The 17,018-nt window shown below is 45.1% G+C and overlaps 1 protein-coding gene across 1 annotated transcript in view; it reads right to left on the bottom strand.

Moving 5' to 3' along the window:
- The window catches only part of kif17 (kinesin family member 17), an 87,119-nt gene that overhangs the window by 7,977 nt on the left and 62,124 nt on the right, over positions 1 to 17,018 (bottom strand). Inside the window, exons 9-13 of the mRNA XM_085966828.1 lie at positions 14,656 to 14,846; positions 9,986 to 10,214; positions 8,219 to 8,477; positions 5,934 to 6,004; positions 1,788 to 1,905 (exon numbers count right to left, since the gene is read on the bottom strand). Of these exons, the coding sequence (XP_085822954.1) occupies positions 1,788 to 1,905; positions 5,934 to 6,004; positions 8,219 to 8,477; positions 9,986 to 10,214; positions 14,656 to 14,846 (868 nt within the window). The remainder of the gene's footprint in view (positions 1 to 1,787; positions 1,906 to 5,933; positions 6,005 to 8,218; positions 8,478 to 9,985; positions 10,215 to 14,655; positions 14,847 to 17,018) is intronic.

Raw genomic sequence — 17,018 nt, 5'->3', positions numbered from 1 at the left:
GATACCTGGGATGGCAGGAATGACGTACGAGGAGAGATTGTGTCAATTGGGCTTATACTCACTGGAGTTTAGAAGATTGAGAGGGGATCTCATCAAAACCTATAAAATTCTGTCAGGTCTGGACAGACTAGATGCAGAAAGGATGTTTCTGATGGCCGGGGAGTCCAGAACCAGGGGTCATAGTCTAAGGATAAGGGGTAAGCCATTTAGGACTGAAATGAGGAGGAATTTCTTCACCCAGAGAGTGGTGAACCTGTGGAATTCTCTGCCACAGAGGGCGGTGGAGGCCAGTTCATTAAACATATTCAAGAAAGAGTTGGATATATTTCTTGAGGCTAAAGGGATCAAGGGATATGGGGAGAAGGCAGGGACAGGGTACTGAATTTGGATATCAGCCACGATCTCATTGAATGGCGGAGCAGGCTCGAAGGGCCGAATGGTCTACTCCTGCTCCTATCTTCTATGTTTCTATGTATGGTAGTCTAAATGCAACAGTTTGGGTCCCCCACCCTCACAAGGCTGCTAGACCCTGCTCTCCCCAAAAGCGCCAGATGCTAACAGCCCCTGAATACTGCCAGACGGCCTACCCAAATGATCCAACTCCCCCTCGCTGGTTTTCTGGACCTTGGGGCCCCTCTCCTCCGAGCCTTGTTCCACCATTCCCAGATCTTGGGAGATCTCTCAGTGCTCACAAACCCTAGACTGCATTCCTAGTGCTCCTTGATTCCAGGTCCACCCCCATTGTTGTCAGGGCATGCAAGTTTCTTCTCCAGTGATTCCACATTCCAGGGCCCCTTCCCCAGTGATCCTAGGATCTACCCCTCTCCAGTGTTCCTGAAACCCCTCTCCTGGTCTCTGGCACTCCCCCAAAATACTACTAGACCGTGAGATGCCATCGCCTAACTGGCAGACTCCAGGCTTCCTTCCCAGGATCTAAGGCTGACCCCAAAGGTGATATATCAATGTCCATGGTAATATTACTTGGCACAATGGTCCTATTCTAATAAAATCTCCATCTCACTGTGAGTAAGGCCATTGGAAATAATCCTAGTTAACTAAAAAGGTGTTATAATGTGGGTGATGAAATGCTGCTTGCTATGCATTTCAGCATCATGGTTTGATGATTGCTCAATTCTTCTATCATTAAGTTCCCAATCAGAGCTAACAGTGCATTACCTTACAGGACAGCCAATTCCTCACAGGGAGGGAGAAAATTGGTTGGTATACAGCTCAGAAAATGAAGAGAGTTTAACAAAGTGACTACACCCCAGTAGGTTAACAAATTCACCGCAAGGTGCGATGACATCAAGACCGAAACTTATCCCTCTCTAAGTAACATCTTTTGGATTCAGGTTCCTTACATTAGTGGTCCCACAGTGACAGGGTATTGTGTGAAAGTAATGCACTGAGAGTTACAATAGGACTAAAAGGTCAGACCAGCTCCCTGACATACTCAATAACAATTAGGGCCAAAATTCTCTGTGACTTTAAAACGCATCTTCAGCAAGGAGCTTTTTAAGATGGCAGCAGTGCAAAGTAATGGGGCATATTGAAACAAATTCTGCACTTGGGATAATTAAAACCCTAAAACAAAAAAAACCCTTTCTTCTGTAAAAACAGAAAACACAGTGGACTATTTAGTTTCTAAGATTTATAAGAAAGACCTGCACAGCTCACTCCTGACTTGTGAGTTCTGATATTTCCTCTCATATGGAATAATGTTTGAGATGGTTCCCTCTGGTATCCTTGGTTTAATTGCTTTCACTATGGGTTGTGATGATACTTACAGAGACTTCGTGCAGGGTCTGTGTTCAGGATCTGACTGGCACGCTTTGACCTGAAGTAGTTATTGGCAATATTTTCACTGTCGCTGCGGTTCAGCATTTGCCTGTAACGGTCTTCCTCCTATAAATCAATAATAATATTTGAAGAGACATTTCTTCTTTATCACAGCAAGAACGATACATTCTCTGTGGAATAAATGCATTTAAATCAATTGACCAGGATTCAACCAACATGAAATACAATTTTTTGGGTTGGAGCCAGCACTGAAAGGGTTGCCTTGGATAGCAATATTTCAGGTACCACTCCCACCAGACCCACAATCTATATTTTTGAAGCCTTTTAGATATGTTTAACATATATACGTAACAGACAGCCCCATCGAGAGTTTTATATCGGTGTAAATTTGTCCTTGTACCACAATTAATTTTTACAGTAAATTGTAGCTCCAATCTTTAAGTTTACTCACTCTAAGTAGTGGAATTGCATGAACATCAGAAAGAGCAGTAAACAAAATAAAACCCTGGCAACTATTCAATTTCTTCATATATTTATTTTGTCATTCGTCCTTCGATATTGAATAAGACAGCCGGAATATCATCTCATTTTCTGCAATGAGTTGTTTTGTGACTGATGGGACCTAATTTTGCTCGGAATGAGTGTCCACAGATTGAACAGTGGTTCCTGGATACACCAGGCTGGGAATCTTGATTTTTCAAGCGAGACTTCCTCAGCTGGCGTTTACATTCAGCAGCAGCAATACAACGGGCCTCAAGGTAGGAGGTGCCTTAATGGATGGTTTCTCGCCTTCTTATCTTGGGCAAGTTGTTCCCACTTATGGGCGTCCATTTTGCACTGTTTCAGAGATGCTTTTAAGCAGTCTATATACAGGAAACTTTTTTATCCGGCACGGACGGGACCGACATGGTGCCGGTTCATCAAAAATTCCGGATAACCGAAAGCTATAGTAAAAGATACGGAGCTGAGAGCTCCGTATAAAGCAACAAACCCTGTTGCTTCAGAACAATGGCGACAAGTTGCAAGCGTCTCTGTAGCTTAGCAACAGCTGCAGCCACACCCTTGCACAGCAACAAATGGAGGAAGGCAAGTAATAAAAGTTACCTGAACCTACTCCTGAATTTTGCCGGTTAACCAAGATTTCCAGTTATTTAGGTGCCGGTAAATCGAAAGTTTCCTGTAGTTCTTTTGCTGACCACCATGAACCGTTTCCCAGTTGTCAATGCACCAAAAATGATCATCTTCAGGTTTTGTTCATCAGACATTTGCACCACATGGCCTGACCATCGTAGCTGTGCCTTCATGATCAGAGCATCTAAAAATGGCATGCCAGCTTTTTTTTAAGAAGTTCAGTGTCAGGGACCTTGGCCTAGAAATTCAGTTTGGGGCGGCCAGCTCGCTCGCGCCCAGAAAGTACCGCTGCGCGCGGAGCCACTTGCGCCCGCCGGAAATTCAGTTTCAGCGCCCCAACTCGAAGGCGGCCGCTATTCAAGGGTTTCGGCGCCCCCGCTTGGGGCGCTGAAACTGAATATCGGCGCGCTAGGTGCCGCAGCGCCACCCGCTGCGGAGCGGCAGGCTGCGGTACTGCAGGCCTTCCTCCCTCTCTTAAGGGGGAGGTGCCTGCAACAGCGAGATCGCCGCTCGCTAGTGCCGGCAAATGAGCCCGGCACCACGGAGAAGTGCCGGGCTCCCAGAAAACAGCCGGCAATGCCGCGAGGGGGGGGTGGAGGAGGCCGGGGAAGGAGGTGCGGGCAGGCGGCCGCCGAAAAAGCGGCCGACCGCACCTCCGCCTTAACTCGCCCCACTAACGCTACAGGACGGCCCCGTTTTCTGATCGCTGTTTGCGGCCGCTGCGGAAGAGGCGGCCGCAACTAAATATGGCGGTCGGGGCAGTAGCGGGGCACTGCGCACACCGATGACGTCATCGGTGGCGGCACAGCGCTACTGGCTAATGCCGCCATTATCGCAGCGCTGAATATCGGCGAAAGCTCAGCAAGTGGCGCAAAAGCCCTCTGGGCGAAAACTGGGCGCAAAGCCTACTGAATTTCTAGCCCCTTGTCTTGCAACCTGATCTTCATTAGTCATTTTTAAAAATTCGTTCCTGGGATGTGGGCGTTGCTGTCAAGGCCAGCATTTATTGCTCATCCCTAATTGTCCTCGAGAAGGTGGTGGTGAGCCGCCTTCTTGAACCGCTGCAGTCTGTGAGGTGAAGGTATTCCCACAGTGCTGTTAGGTAGGGAGTTCCAGAATTTTGACTCAGAGGGGAACTTGGAGGTGGTGGTGTTCCCATGCGCCTGCTGCCCTTGTCCTTCTAAGTGGTAGAGGTCAGGGTTTGGGAGGTGCTGCCGGAGAAGCCTTGGCGAGTTGCTGCAGTGCATCTTGTAGACAGTACACACTGCAGCCACAATGCGCCGGTGGTGGAGGGAGTGAATGGTGGATGGGGTACCAATCAAGCAGGCTGCTTTGTTCTAGAACATAAGAAATAGGAGCAGGCCATTTGGCCCTTCCAGCCTGTTCCGCCATTCAATAAGGTCATGGCTCATCTTCTACCTCATCTCCACTTTCCTGAACTATCCCCATATCCCTTGATTCCCTTAATATTCAAAATCTATCAATCTCTGTCTTCAATATACTCAATGACTGAGCCTCCACAGCCCTCTGGGGTAAAGAATTCCAAAAATTCACCACCCTCTGAGTGAAGAAATTGCTCCTCATCTCAGTCCTAAATGGCCGACCCCTTATTCTGAGACTGTGACCCCAGGTTCTAGACTCACCAGCCAGGGGAAACATCCTCCCTGCCAAGCCCTGTAAGAATTTTGTATATTTCAATGAAATCATCTCTCATTCTTCTAAACTCTAGAGAATATAGGCCTAGTCTACTCAATCTGTCCTCATAGGACAATCCCCCCCCATCCCAGGAATCAGTCTGGTGAACCTTCGTTGCACTCCCTCTATGGTAAGTATATCCTTCCTTAGGTAAGGAGACCAAAACTGTGCACAATACTCCAGGTGTGGTCTCACCAGGACCCTATATAATTGCAGTAAGACGTCTTTACTCTTATACTCAAATCCCCTTGTAATAAAGGGCAACATACCATTTGCTTTCCTAATTGCTTGCTGTTAACTTTCAGTGATTCGTGTACAAAGACGCCCAGGTCCCTCCGAACACCAACATTTCCCAATCTCTCACCATTTATAAATGCTATTTTTCCTACCAAAGTGGATAACTTCACATTTCTCCACATTATATTCCATTTGCCATGTTCTTGCCCACTCACTTAGCCTGTCTATATCCCCTTGAAGCCTCCTTGCATCCTCCTCACAACTTACATTCCCACCCAGCTTTGTATCATCAGCAAACTTAGATATATTACATTTGGTCCCCTCATCCAAATCATTGATGTAGATTGTGAATAGCTGAGGCCCAAGCACTGATCCTTGCGGTACCCCATTAGTTACAGCCTGCCAACCCAAAAATGACCCGTTTATTCCTACTCTCTATTTTCTGTCCGTTAACCAATCCTCAATCTATGCTAGTAAATTACCCCCAATCCCATGAGCCCTAATTTTGTTTAATAACCTCTTGTGTGGCACCTTATCAAATGCCTTTTCAAAATCCTGGATGGTATCCAGCATCTTGAGTTGTTGAAGTTGCACTCATCCAGGCAAGTGGACAGTATTCCATCACACTCCTGACTTGTGCCTTGTAGATGCTGGAAATGCTTTGGAGAGTCAGGAGGTGAGACACTCGCCGCAGAATACCCAGCCTCTGACCCGCTTTTTTAGTATTTATGTGGCTGGTCCAGTTAAGTTACTGGTCAATGGTGACCCCCCAGGATGTTGATGGCAGGGGATTTGACGATGGCAATGCCATTGAATATCAAGGGGAGGTGCTTGTTGGAGATGATCATTGCCTGGCACTTGTGTGGCATGAATGTTACTTGCCACTTATCAGCCCAAGCCTGAATGCAATATTCTGCAGCCGACTCGTCAAAATAGTTTGCGTTGGTCAAAACTCACACCTCTGCTTTAGTATTATATAAATGTTCAAGCAGTTAATCTCAATTGAGTTGAAGTACGTGTAATTCTGATAGTCTGTATAGAGTTTGGATGAATTTGTATGTGACACTTACCATTAAGCAATCTCCAATTTCATTAGTGGAGACTCTCGTCCCTTGCTTATTCGGTGCTAGACTAGAACCAGCTGAAAAAAAACAAATTGTTAAAAGATATAACTTGTACAGCGCAAAGGACTGTGCCTTAATCTGATCCAAACTTATTTCACTTCAACTTCTGATCTTTCCCAACTCTCTCTATTGCAAGAAAGCCATTTCCAAGCAAACCAGGCTCTCCAGTGAACTTGCAACTTTATGCGTGACGTGGAGGGAATAATAGGCGACAGGACTGATAATGACCCTTTTTACTGTGGCCTTTAGCACTGGAGATTGCATGGGCTGCCCACCATGCTCTCTTTTCCACTCCAAGGTAGAGGCCGCCACCTTGCCAGATTGCATCATTCAGGGTAAAACTAGTAGCTAATTCTCCTTACAAAAATTATAATGACACATAAACAAAATAACACAGCAAATAATCAGCAATATAATCCTTGATTTACACAATATTTTAAACTGTCCCTGAAACCATAAAAAGTTCAAAATCTTAGTGTCGTTTTCAGAACCCTTCAACTGAGTTTTTGATGAAAGTATCAATTCCATGGAGCTCCTCCCACTGCTCCAACATGGGATCTGGCACCTGAACATCCGAAAACTTCTGTCCAGATATAGTTAGGACTTTTTTTCATGTGAATACTGGCTTCTTTTAAGAACACCCCAAACAGGGTCCTTTTCCACTGGCCTGCAACATGTTAGTAATTAATTTTACCATTGAGATAGATAGTGTGGGAACAGTGTGGTCCCTTTGCTGTCAGCTGGTTTCATTTTCTTTTGACATCTGACTTGTATATCAAAGAGTTTAGTTCCAAGAAAAGCCCTAGAATGTCTGCAAGTTTTGCATACATTTAACATTTGAAAGACACGAAGGAATAAAACACACTTCTTAGATAAAGAGTGAGTTGGAGAGAGATAGCGAAAAGGTGCAGCAGGCCAGAAAAGATCAAATGTAGCAACAAAGCAGAAACAAGCAATGACAGAGGAGAAAGGATGGACAAAGGTAGATGCCGAATTACAAACTGGTGAGCTGCTTTGTTTGTCAGCTCACCAAGACTGGAAAGTAATTCAAAAGCAAATTACTGCGGATGCTGGAAATCTGAAATAAAAAAAGAAAATGCTGGAAATACTCAGCAGGTCAGGTAGCATCTGTGGAGAGAGAAACAGAGTTAACGTGTCAGGTCGATGACCCTTCGTCAGAACTGGAAAAAGCTGGAGATGGAACAGGTTTTTAAGCAAGTGCAGGGGCAGGGAGAGGGGAGGAAGGAACAAAGGGGAAGGTCTGTGATAGGATGGAAGGCAGGAGAGATTAAGAGACATTAAGAGATGTAATTACTGTGTTAAGAGGGATTTTGTCAGTCATTCAACACATGCATATCAATTGCGCTTTCTAACCTACAGAAAAGTCCACTCTTGTCTAGTCTGATCTATAGATATGCCTACTTTTGGCCAACTAGTATATTGTGGCCTTTATTCTTGGTTAATCTAGTCTATTGAGGTTCCTATCCTAGTCTTATCAAAATTGCATTACAGACATTGGAATAGGTGTCTTGTCGATAGAAACCTCCATAGTTATCTAGTCTATAGTGACCCTCCTAAGTTGGCTCATCGAACTATAGGCGTTCCCACTATTATTGAGTCTTGCCCCAAGTCCCATTCACCCATCACCCCTGTGCTCACTGACATACATTGGCTCTTAGTCTGGCAATGACTCGATTTTAAACTTCTTATCCAGGTTTTCAAACGCTTCCATGGCTTTACCCTTCCCTATCTCTGTAACTTCCTCCAGCCCTACAACCCTCCGAGATTTCTGCGCTCCTCCAATTCTAGCCTCTTACGCATCCCTGATTTCTATCGCTCCACCATTGGCGGCCGTGCCTTCAGCTGCCTGGGCCCTAAGTTCTGGAATTCCCTCCCTTAGCATCTCTGCCTCTCTCTTCTCTTTTAAGATGCTCCTTAAAACTTACATCGTTCCTGTCCTAATATCTCTTTATATGGCTCGTTGTCAAATTTTGTTTGATAACGCTCCTGTGAGGCGCCTTAGGACATTTTACAACATTAAAGGTGCTATATAAATGCAAGTTGTTGTTATCTTTGAAAGTCCCAAAAACTTACTTAGTTTAATCTGTGGAGGTCTGCATTAGTTTAAAACATAGAGCCCCTAATCCCATCTAGTTTATTAATAGAACTACTCTTATTTATTTAGTTTAATCTATAGAGATCCTGTTTGTTATTCAAAAATGTCCACTTACCAGACGGAAGAGTGATCTTTTGAAGAACTGTTTCTGGTAGTTTCCAGCAACCACTTTCTTCATCCCAAACACTTTCCCGCTTTATTTTATCAATATTACTGTAGTTACACTCACGCCGGATCAGTGGCTGGATTCTTTCCAGGACTTGCTGCAGCAGAATGTTTTCCCGCTCCTGCTTCCTTATGGTGGACAGGTAGTCGATACGCTCAAATTCAAACTCAGATTGAAGATCAGAGATTTCTATCTCAGCAACTTTTAACTTAAACAAGATAAATAATAAACAGATTAGCAAACAAATCTGTTTGTGGACCATAAATATAAGATAGCCACTAATAAATCCAATAAGGAATTCAGGAGAAATCTCTTTACTCAGAGACTGATGAGAATGTGGAGTAGTTGAGGTGAATAGCAAAGATGCATTTAATGGGAAGCTAGATAAATACATGAGGGAGAAAAGAAGGATATGTTGATAGATTGAGATGAGGTAAGGTGTGAGGAGGCTCGTGTAGAGCATAAACACTGGTCTGTTTCTGCGCTGTAAATTCTATCTAATTCTGTGTAAACAGGGTGGGGTTTACTCTGAATTCTGGTACTCCGAAGACTTACTCTCTTTTTCTCCACAGCCCCACCTCATCCACGTTATGCTCCTTGAATAGGCAGAACAGAGCATGTCTACTGAATCCAACATTGCAGTGTTTAACACCAAGCTCAGATTAACCCCGAAATTCAGCAGAAACAGAGTAATCAAGAGATATGTGGATAGGTAAAATAGATTAAGAAATGAGAAAGGGGGAAGATAGCTCAGCAACAGGTTTATCAGAGTAATATGAGGATATTCATTGTAATGGAATTACTTCAATCCATTACTACAAAATCCATCTTTCAGATGATATGTGAAACTGAGGCTTCTGCTTGCTCAGATGGATATAAAAGATCCCAAGGCACTATTTGAAGAGCAGGAAATTCTCTTGGTGTCCTGGCCAACATTCCTCCCTCAACCAACATCACCAAAAACTACTCATCATTCATTTGCTAATTGTGGGATCTCACTGTGCAAAATAGCTGCCATTTACCCACATAATAATCACTGAACCTCAAAAAGTAATCCACTGCTTGTAAAGCACTTTGGGATGTCCTGAGGACATGAAAAGGTGCTATATAAATACTAGTTTGTCGCTCATTCATACTCCAATGACTTAATGGATAAATATTTTGCCTGGTGTGGAACTGGGCCACACAGACTGGGAAGATCTGAGGTTCAATCCTTGGTTTCTGCAGTAAGGGTGCTTCTATTAGATATAGTGCCCATTGGAAAATTAAGGGAGGGTTCTCGCTTCTAATTACTATCCAGTTACCCCCGCTGTAAAGTGGCACATCCGCCAATAAGAGAATTGTGTTGGTTGTGTTGCACTCGCTGGCAAATAACCAACTGAGGTTAACAAGTGAAGAATGGGCCCAATGGTCAGTCCACCCTAGTGCGAATACTGCATTATGCCTATAATGGTCAACTCAACAATTAATCAATTATTAAATTTACATAATTCCAAATTAATAGTCTATGAACATACCTTTAAATGCCTAATCATTAAGCAAGATGGACATTCCACTGCTCTTGGTCAATGATAACTGTACAATTTGCCAAGTTCATCACTGAGCAACACGACTACTAGAAATTGTACTACTTCATCTGTAACTTTTCCCTCAGGTGCAGGCAAGTGACCATGAAAGCTGAGAGAGTAAGAGAGAACTACAAAGAAAAAGCAGTACCTTTCTCTGCAAGTTTTCTATATTTTTGCTTTTTGCTCGAACTTCATCCTGAATAGATTCGTACACATTGATCAAGATAGTAGGATCGTCCCTGTCTGTGTGCTTCAGTGCTTCTGCAAGTTGATTCTTTCGCTCATCTGCATACTTCTTCCGTCGTTTCCGTTTCTCCTTCAGCTCTGCATTTTTGGACTGTTCTCCGCCGACAACCTCATTCTCCAACATCTTCAGCCTACAGTAAACAGTAGATAGTTTCATTAATGGATCTCGCACATTGGAGTCGATATTGACTTTTGGGCGACCAACTGGTGGAGTGCGCCAGCCGGTCGCGCGTACCCGCGATAAAGAGGCAGCTGCGATTTTGAGACACCGGCCTCATGTACGTCAGGCCGGTGAGCTGTGGGGAGCCAAAAAAAGATCCAGTTAAATATCAGGTTGGGAATGAGTTGAAAGCTATAAGGATAAATATAAACGAAGATGATCAGCTATTGGCATCACAAATGATAGTTCTAGTGCTGCTGGGGGCAGGGGCTACATTATATATGTGTGTGTATTGCTGGTCATCAATGGGAATCATCTGGCTAGGGTCCAATAGTGAAGCTGCACAGATAGTCAAATTTCCCAATCCTCTGGTCTCCCACCAATCTTGGCAACACTGTATGCCTTCGTTTTCAATTTGATACCATCCTTTACTTCCTTAGTTAGCCACGGATGGTGCTCCCTTCTCTTAAAATCTTTCTTTCTCACTTACATGAAACACAAAAAGTTAGCATGCAGGTACAGCAAGTAATCAAAAAGGCAAATGGAATGTTGGCCTTTATTTCAAGGGGGTTGGAGTCCTGCTACAACTGTACAGGGTATTGGTGAGACCACATCTTGAGTACTGCGTACAGTTTTGGTCTCGTTATTTAAGGAAGGATATACTTGCATTGGAGGCAGTTCAGAGACGATTCACTAGGTTAATTCCAGAGATGAGGGGGTTGACTTATGAGGAAAGGTTGAGCAGGCTGGGCCTATACTCATTGGAATTTAGAAGAATGAGAGGTGATCTTATTGAAACATATAAGATACTGAGGGGACACGACAAGGTAGATGCAGAGAGGATGTTTCCCCTCATGGGGAAATCTAGAACTCGGGGGCATAGTTTCAGAATAAAGGGTCTCCCTTTTAGAACTGAGATGAGGAGGAATTTCTTCTCTCAGAGGGTCGTAAATCTGTGGAATTCTCTGCCCCAGAGAGCCGTGGAGGCTGGGTCATTAAATACATTTAAGGCGGAGATAGACAGATTTTTGCAAGATAAGAGAGTGAAGGGTTATGGGGAGCGGGCGGGGAAGTGGCTTTGAGCCCAAGATCAGCCATGATCTTATTGAATGGCGGAGCAGGCTCGAGGGGCCAAGTGGCCTATTCCTGCTCCTATTTCTTATGTTCTTATGTACAAGGACCCCCAGATCCCTCTGTACTGCAGCATTTTGTAATCTCCATTTAAATAATAATTTGCTTTTTTATTTTTCTACCAAAGTGGATAACCTCACATTTCCCACATTATACTCCATCTGCCAAATTTTTGCCCACTCACTTAGCCTGTCTATATCTCTTTGCAGATTCTTTGGCCACGATTTTGCCAGTGCTCAGAGGGTGGGTTTGGAGGTGGGTCATATGTTAAAATCATTTTGATTGACGGCGGGTTGCGATCCCGCCATCAACCCACCTCCAAACAGCTTTCCCAAGTGTCGGGTCCCCGATTTACGAATGGACCCGACACCTAGTGGCGGGAAGCGGATTAAAGGTGGCATAGTGGTTAGCACTGTTGCCTCACAGCGCCAGGGACCCGGGTTCAAATCCGGCCTTGGGTGACTGTGTGGAGTTTGCACATTCTCCCCGTGTTTGCGTGGGTTTCCTCCGGGTGCTCCGGTTTCCTCCCACAGTCCAAAGATGTGCGGGTTAGGTTGATTGGCTATGATAAATTGACCCTTAGTGTTAGGGGGATTAAATACGTGGGGTTACGGGGATAGGGTGGGATATGTGTTGGTGTAGGGGTTACGGGGATCAGGTGGGATATGTGTCGGTGCAGGCTCGATGGGCCGAAATGGCCTCTATCTGCACTGTGGGGTTTCTGTGATCTGTGATCTGTGATACCTGCCTATTAACAGGTACTTGCCAGTAGTTGTCAGCCTATTTTTGAATTTTGCCACTTCTGGCTCGGGTTTCCTGACGTCCGGACACCACGCCAGGTAAGTGTGGCGTGTTGTGAGTCTGCTGTATTGTATCTGGATTGATGACAGCTGCAGAAGTGGTTTGAAGGATCCAATGTTGTACATGGTGAGTATCAGAGGAATGAAAATGTTGGGTACTGCATTGTTAATACATTTACACATTTCTTTAGGTTACAAGTTTTTAAATCCATGTCCAGTTCCACCTCATTGGGAGAACCTCTCTTACCAGTAACAGATCGTTCTGTCACCTCACCTGCAGCTGCCATCTATTCCAGCCTATGGAGGGAGTCATTGGAGAGCCTGGGTGCAAGAGGTCACCTTTGTGCAGTGATTGTCAGTGTTTGCAACACCTCAATGCTGTCAAACACTGAGAAATCAACTGTCAAAATAAAATTGTGCATGGCCCCTTTAAGAAAACCAACATATGACGCATCATCAAATGACATCATCAGACCTGCTTCCTGTTAATTGGCTGGCAAGCCCACAGGGTGGGCTTAACAAGGTCAATCAAGGCAAAATCACATCTGTGGAGCAGAAGTAGCTGGGGGCGGTATGGGAAGCCGGAAACCACCTGACCCCACCCAACCCGCCTCCATTAATAAAATCTCGGCCTTTGTGTCCTCTTCACAACTTGCTTTCTCACTTATCTTTGTATCATCCTATCAAATCCATTTATGATTTTAAACATCTTGGGCTAAAAATTGAATAGCACCCCCTTTGGGGCGCTAACTTCGCCGGGGTGAATTAGCGCCCCCGCGACGGAAATTGAGTGGTAACGCCCCAAGAGGGAAGCAGGGCGCTACTGGAAGCGCCCTGCATCCCTCTTGGGGCGCTGAGAGGGAATATCGCAGCGCTACGTGCCGTGGTATTGCAGGCCTTGCGCAGCGCAACCCAGGGCCCAGCTGGGCCCCTGGGGATCGGGAGTGCCGCAAAAGAGCCCAGCACTCAAGAGAAGTGCCGGGCTCTTGGAGTGCAGCCGACACTCCGCGCGGGGGGGGGGGGCTGCGGTTCAGGAGGCCGGGGACGGTAGCGCAGGCAGGTGCTGGCAGGCCAGCAACAAAAATGGCCGCCTCGCACCTCGCCTTTAAATAGCGCCTCCCCGGCCGCAGGTAGGCCCCCCTGACCCCGTCAGACATAGCGTCTGGTGGTAAGTCAGTGCGCTTCCGAAGATCACGGCGAGGGTGCTGTGCACGGTGATAACGTCATCGCCGCCGGCGCAGCGCCGCGGGGTGGTACCGGTTACCGCTGCCGCTAACCTCCCGCTGAATTTCACGGAGGGCGTGGGCGGCGCCATGCCTGGGCGATAGTTGCTTTGCGCCCTCTTAGGGCGCTAACTGGAGGCACAAAGCAACCAAATTTCCCCCCCCTTAATTAGATCACCTCTCAACCTTCTAAGCTGAAGATGTAGATGCGGATATTTGGGGCTTGTGTTTACTTATTTTCCAGGAACCAATCAAAACACACGTGCTTCACTGTCTCTAGATAGATCTTTGTCAAACTCCCTGTAAATGTCATATGTAATTCCTGTAACAGATTCCCGGTCATGCTTTGTTGAGAATACTTTGTGGCTCAGTTGGTAGCACTCTCGCCTTATGAGGTTGTGGGTTGCGGCCTCACTCAAGGACTTGCGCACATCATTTAGGCTGACACTTCACTGCAGTACTGAGGGAGTGCTACATTGTTGGAAGTATCGTCTTTCAGATGAGATGTTTAACTGCCTGTCCAGGTGGATGTAAAAGATCTCATGGCACTATTTGAAGAAAAGCAGGGAGTTCTCACAGTCAAGGCCAACATTCATGACTCAAGAAACATAATTAAAAACAGATTAACTGATTTATCTCCTTTGCTGCTTATGGGACCTTGGTGAGTGCAATCTGCTTGCCACTTTTGACTACATACCGACTGTGACTTCACTTCAAAGGTAATTAATTGGCTGTAAAATGCTTTGGGATGTCCTGAGGATGTGAAAGGCCCTGAAATTCCGCTGGGCTATCACTGGTCTCTTGCTGTAATTTTGGCACGAGGCTGGCCGAAATCCAGAGAACAGCATAACGGGCATCACACTGTTAATGCCAATTTCTGCGTTACACTTAAAATATATATTATAGAGAAACAAAGGTTTGTAATATACAGAGAAACTCTCCAGGAACAGAAATACTGGAGCCATAACATCTGCAAGCTCTTAATTGACTTTCCCCATGAACAAAGCCAGAGTTCTGATTTCCAGCTTGAACAGTAAATAACCTTTAAGTGAGATTTAAAGAGGCACACACATATACTTTATTGCAGGCATGACACCTGCAATTTTCCGATACATGCTGATAGTGGATGAGGTACGTTGGCTCATGCAAGGAATTGGAAATACTGTACATAGATTGCCTTGAACCATGCCGCATATGCAATATTTACCAAAAGCCGTGTATATTATCTATGGTAACAAAGGCACACTATGGAACAGACCTTGCAAGTACTTCCTCCTGATCTAAGGTGGCGGGTGACGAACCAGCTGGAGAGCATTCGGCCGTGATTTCTTCCTTGGGCAGTTGCAGAACTAATGGAGAACTTTGCTCTTCATTGGTTGGCGTAACTTTCGCACTGCTGCTGTCCTGTTTGGCTATTTCAGGCTCATGGTCAGGCTCTGCTTCAATCAACTTGAAACAATTTGGCAAGGAAACCAAATCATTAAAGAGACATTTAGCATTTGTCAGGTAACATGATTTAACAATTTCCACAATGTACAATAACCTTAATTTAAAAAATACACCTGTATGTATTAAAATATATATTCTGCTAGCTTATTGTATTTGTAGGTAATAGGTAAGTTATTAATGTTAAAGGATTAGGAACAGCTAGGGGTACATGTGTGCCAACTTCTTCTTGGGTTTCTTTTATTATTAATTGGTATTAGGCATATTGGCTCCAACAACTGTAGGCCCATTCTGTGGTGGAAGTGCAGAGGAGAGGGTGCTAGTCATCTCCTCCTGACTCTCCCAGATTATCTGTGGTTGGGGGAACTCACTTCATTTAATTAGCAGTGGCAGGCACCTGCACTTTATGGGTGAACCTTGGGCAACTGCAGAGGGGGGGAGGCAGGAACAGATGCTCTGGCCTGCGTCCGATGGCATGGGCATGGGCCATGTTTGGGCTGGAGAGAGGGACTGTCCCAAACAGGCCTGACGGAAAGCAGCAGCCTGGGCTGGGACTTGGCGTATCCGATTTTCCGCCATCTCCACTACATTCCCACAATGCCACTGTGCTGCTTGGCCTGCAGAAAGTCAGGTACATCCTCATTTATAGGGCTCCTTTGTGGATTATGCATTTTGGCTACAGCAGATGCATCAGAATCTCTCTAAAACCAATTGATAAAACAAACATGGCTTACTCCTTTAAGCTATGAAATATTGATTTTTGTTCAGAAGGATTGGTAATACATACACTTTATGACACCCTGTGACAGTGACTGTGATTTCTCTTTCTGTACTTTGTTTCCCATTTTCTAAGTTATTTTCTCTATTTGTAACAAAGATGGTGGCTGGACAACCTCTTCTCATACCTTATTCATCTGGGATTGCCACCCATTTGGTTTTGTACCAGACAAACTAAACTGCATAGGTCCACTTTTTAAAACAACAACTAGTTTTTCCACTTACTCCTTCATCATTAAGGTGTTCAATTAACTATTTTTCAATGCATTTTCATCATCGCCAGAATGTAATCCATGATCCCAGTCCTTGCTCTGCTCTGCTGCTCTCCTGTCTACTGCTTGGTTCTGGACTTGGCAAAAAATGGCAACCCTACCTTCAATGATGCTCTGAAACTGGCTGCTTTGTGCAGAAGAGAAACCCAGGCTGACTTTCTCTTGCCAATCTGCCCTCCCTCTTGGTAGCTTTGTGCCTCTACCCAGTATTGCAGATTGGGCTGAGGTTGGGAGATCACCAGGTGGGGAATCCCTGACACAAATCCATCTCCTACTGTTCTGTGGCACAGCACGTTATTGCTCCATGGCACTGCAGCACTGCACTATTGCTAGAGGTCCTATTCTCAGTTATCCATCACTCTGCAGTTTCAGAAGTCATCAATGGTTGATTCTATACGCTTACACTGCGCAGGAAACCTGGAGACGCTGATTTGCTTTTTAAAGTACATACAGCCTTATCGCTTTCCAGTCTCACACTATTAAAATACTTCCTATGTTATTAGCCTTTTATGTCACCTGAAGGGAAATAGCTGCACACTTTCTTCACATACTCCATTATAACCCCTCTTCCTATCACTTGACCTAAAAACAGCACGGTGGCATAGTGGTTAGCACTGTTGCCTCACAGCGCCAGGGACCCGGGTTCGAATCCGGCCTCGGACGACTGTCTGTGTGGAGTTTGCACATTCTCCCCGTGTTTGCGTGGGTTTCCTCCGGGTGCTCCGGTTTCCTCCCACAGTCCAAAGATGTGCGGGTTAGGTTGATTGGCTATGATAAATTGACCCTTAGTGTTAGGGGGATTAAATACGTGGGGTTACGGGGATAGGGTGGGCTATGTGTTGGTGTAGGGGTTACGGGGATCGGGTGGGATATGTGTCGGTGCAGGCTCGATGGGCCGAAATGGCCTCTATCTGCATTGTGGGGTTTAAAAAAAAAAAAAAAAAACTGCCATTGTTTCAAAGGCCTCATTCTGGACACCACAAAACACTTGAAAATTTACAAATAATGTATATTTCATATCATATATAACCCAATGGTTGGGTTAGAGTCAATTAAGATCCATAATACAATCTTATCTGTGTGTTAATGATCAGAAATGCCCGATTATAGTACTACCATATCGCAC

The sequence above is a fragment of the Somniosus microcephalus genome, chromosome 25, assembly GCF_052327205.1.
Source record: "Somniosus microcephalus isolate GS21.2 chromosome 25, FLI_Smic_1.0, whole genome shotgun sequence".
Classification (NCBI taxonomy): domain Eukaryota; kingdom Metazoa; phylum Chordata; class Chondrichthyes; order Squaliformes; family Somniosidae; genus Somniosus; species Somniosus microcephalus.
Note: the sequence above shows the minus strand (reverse complement) of the source record. Positions and strands in the feature narration are given on the sequence as shown.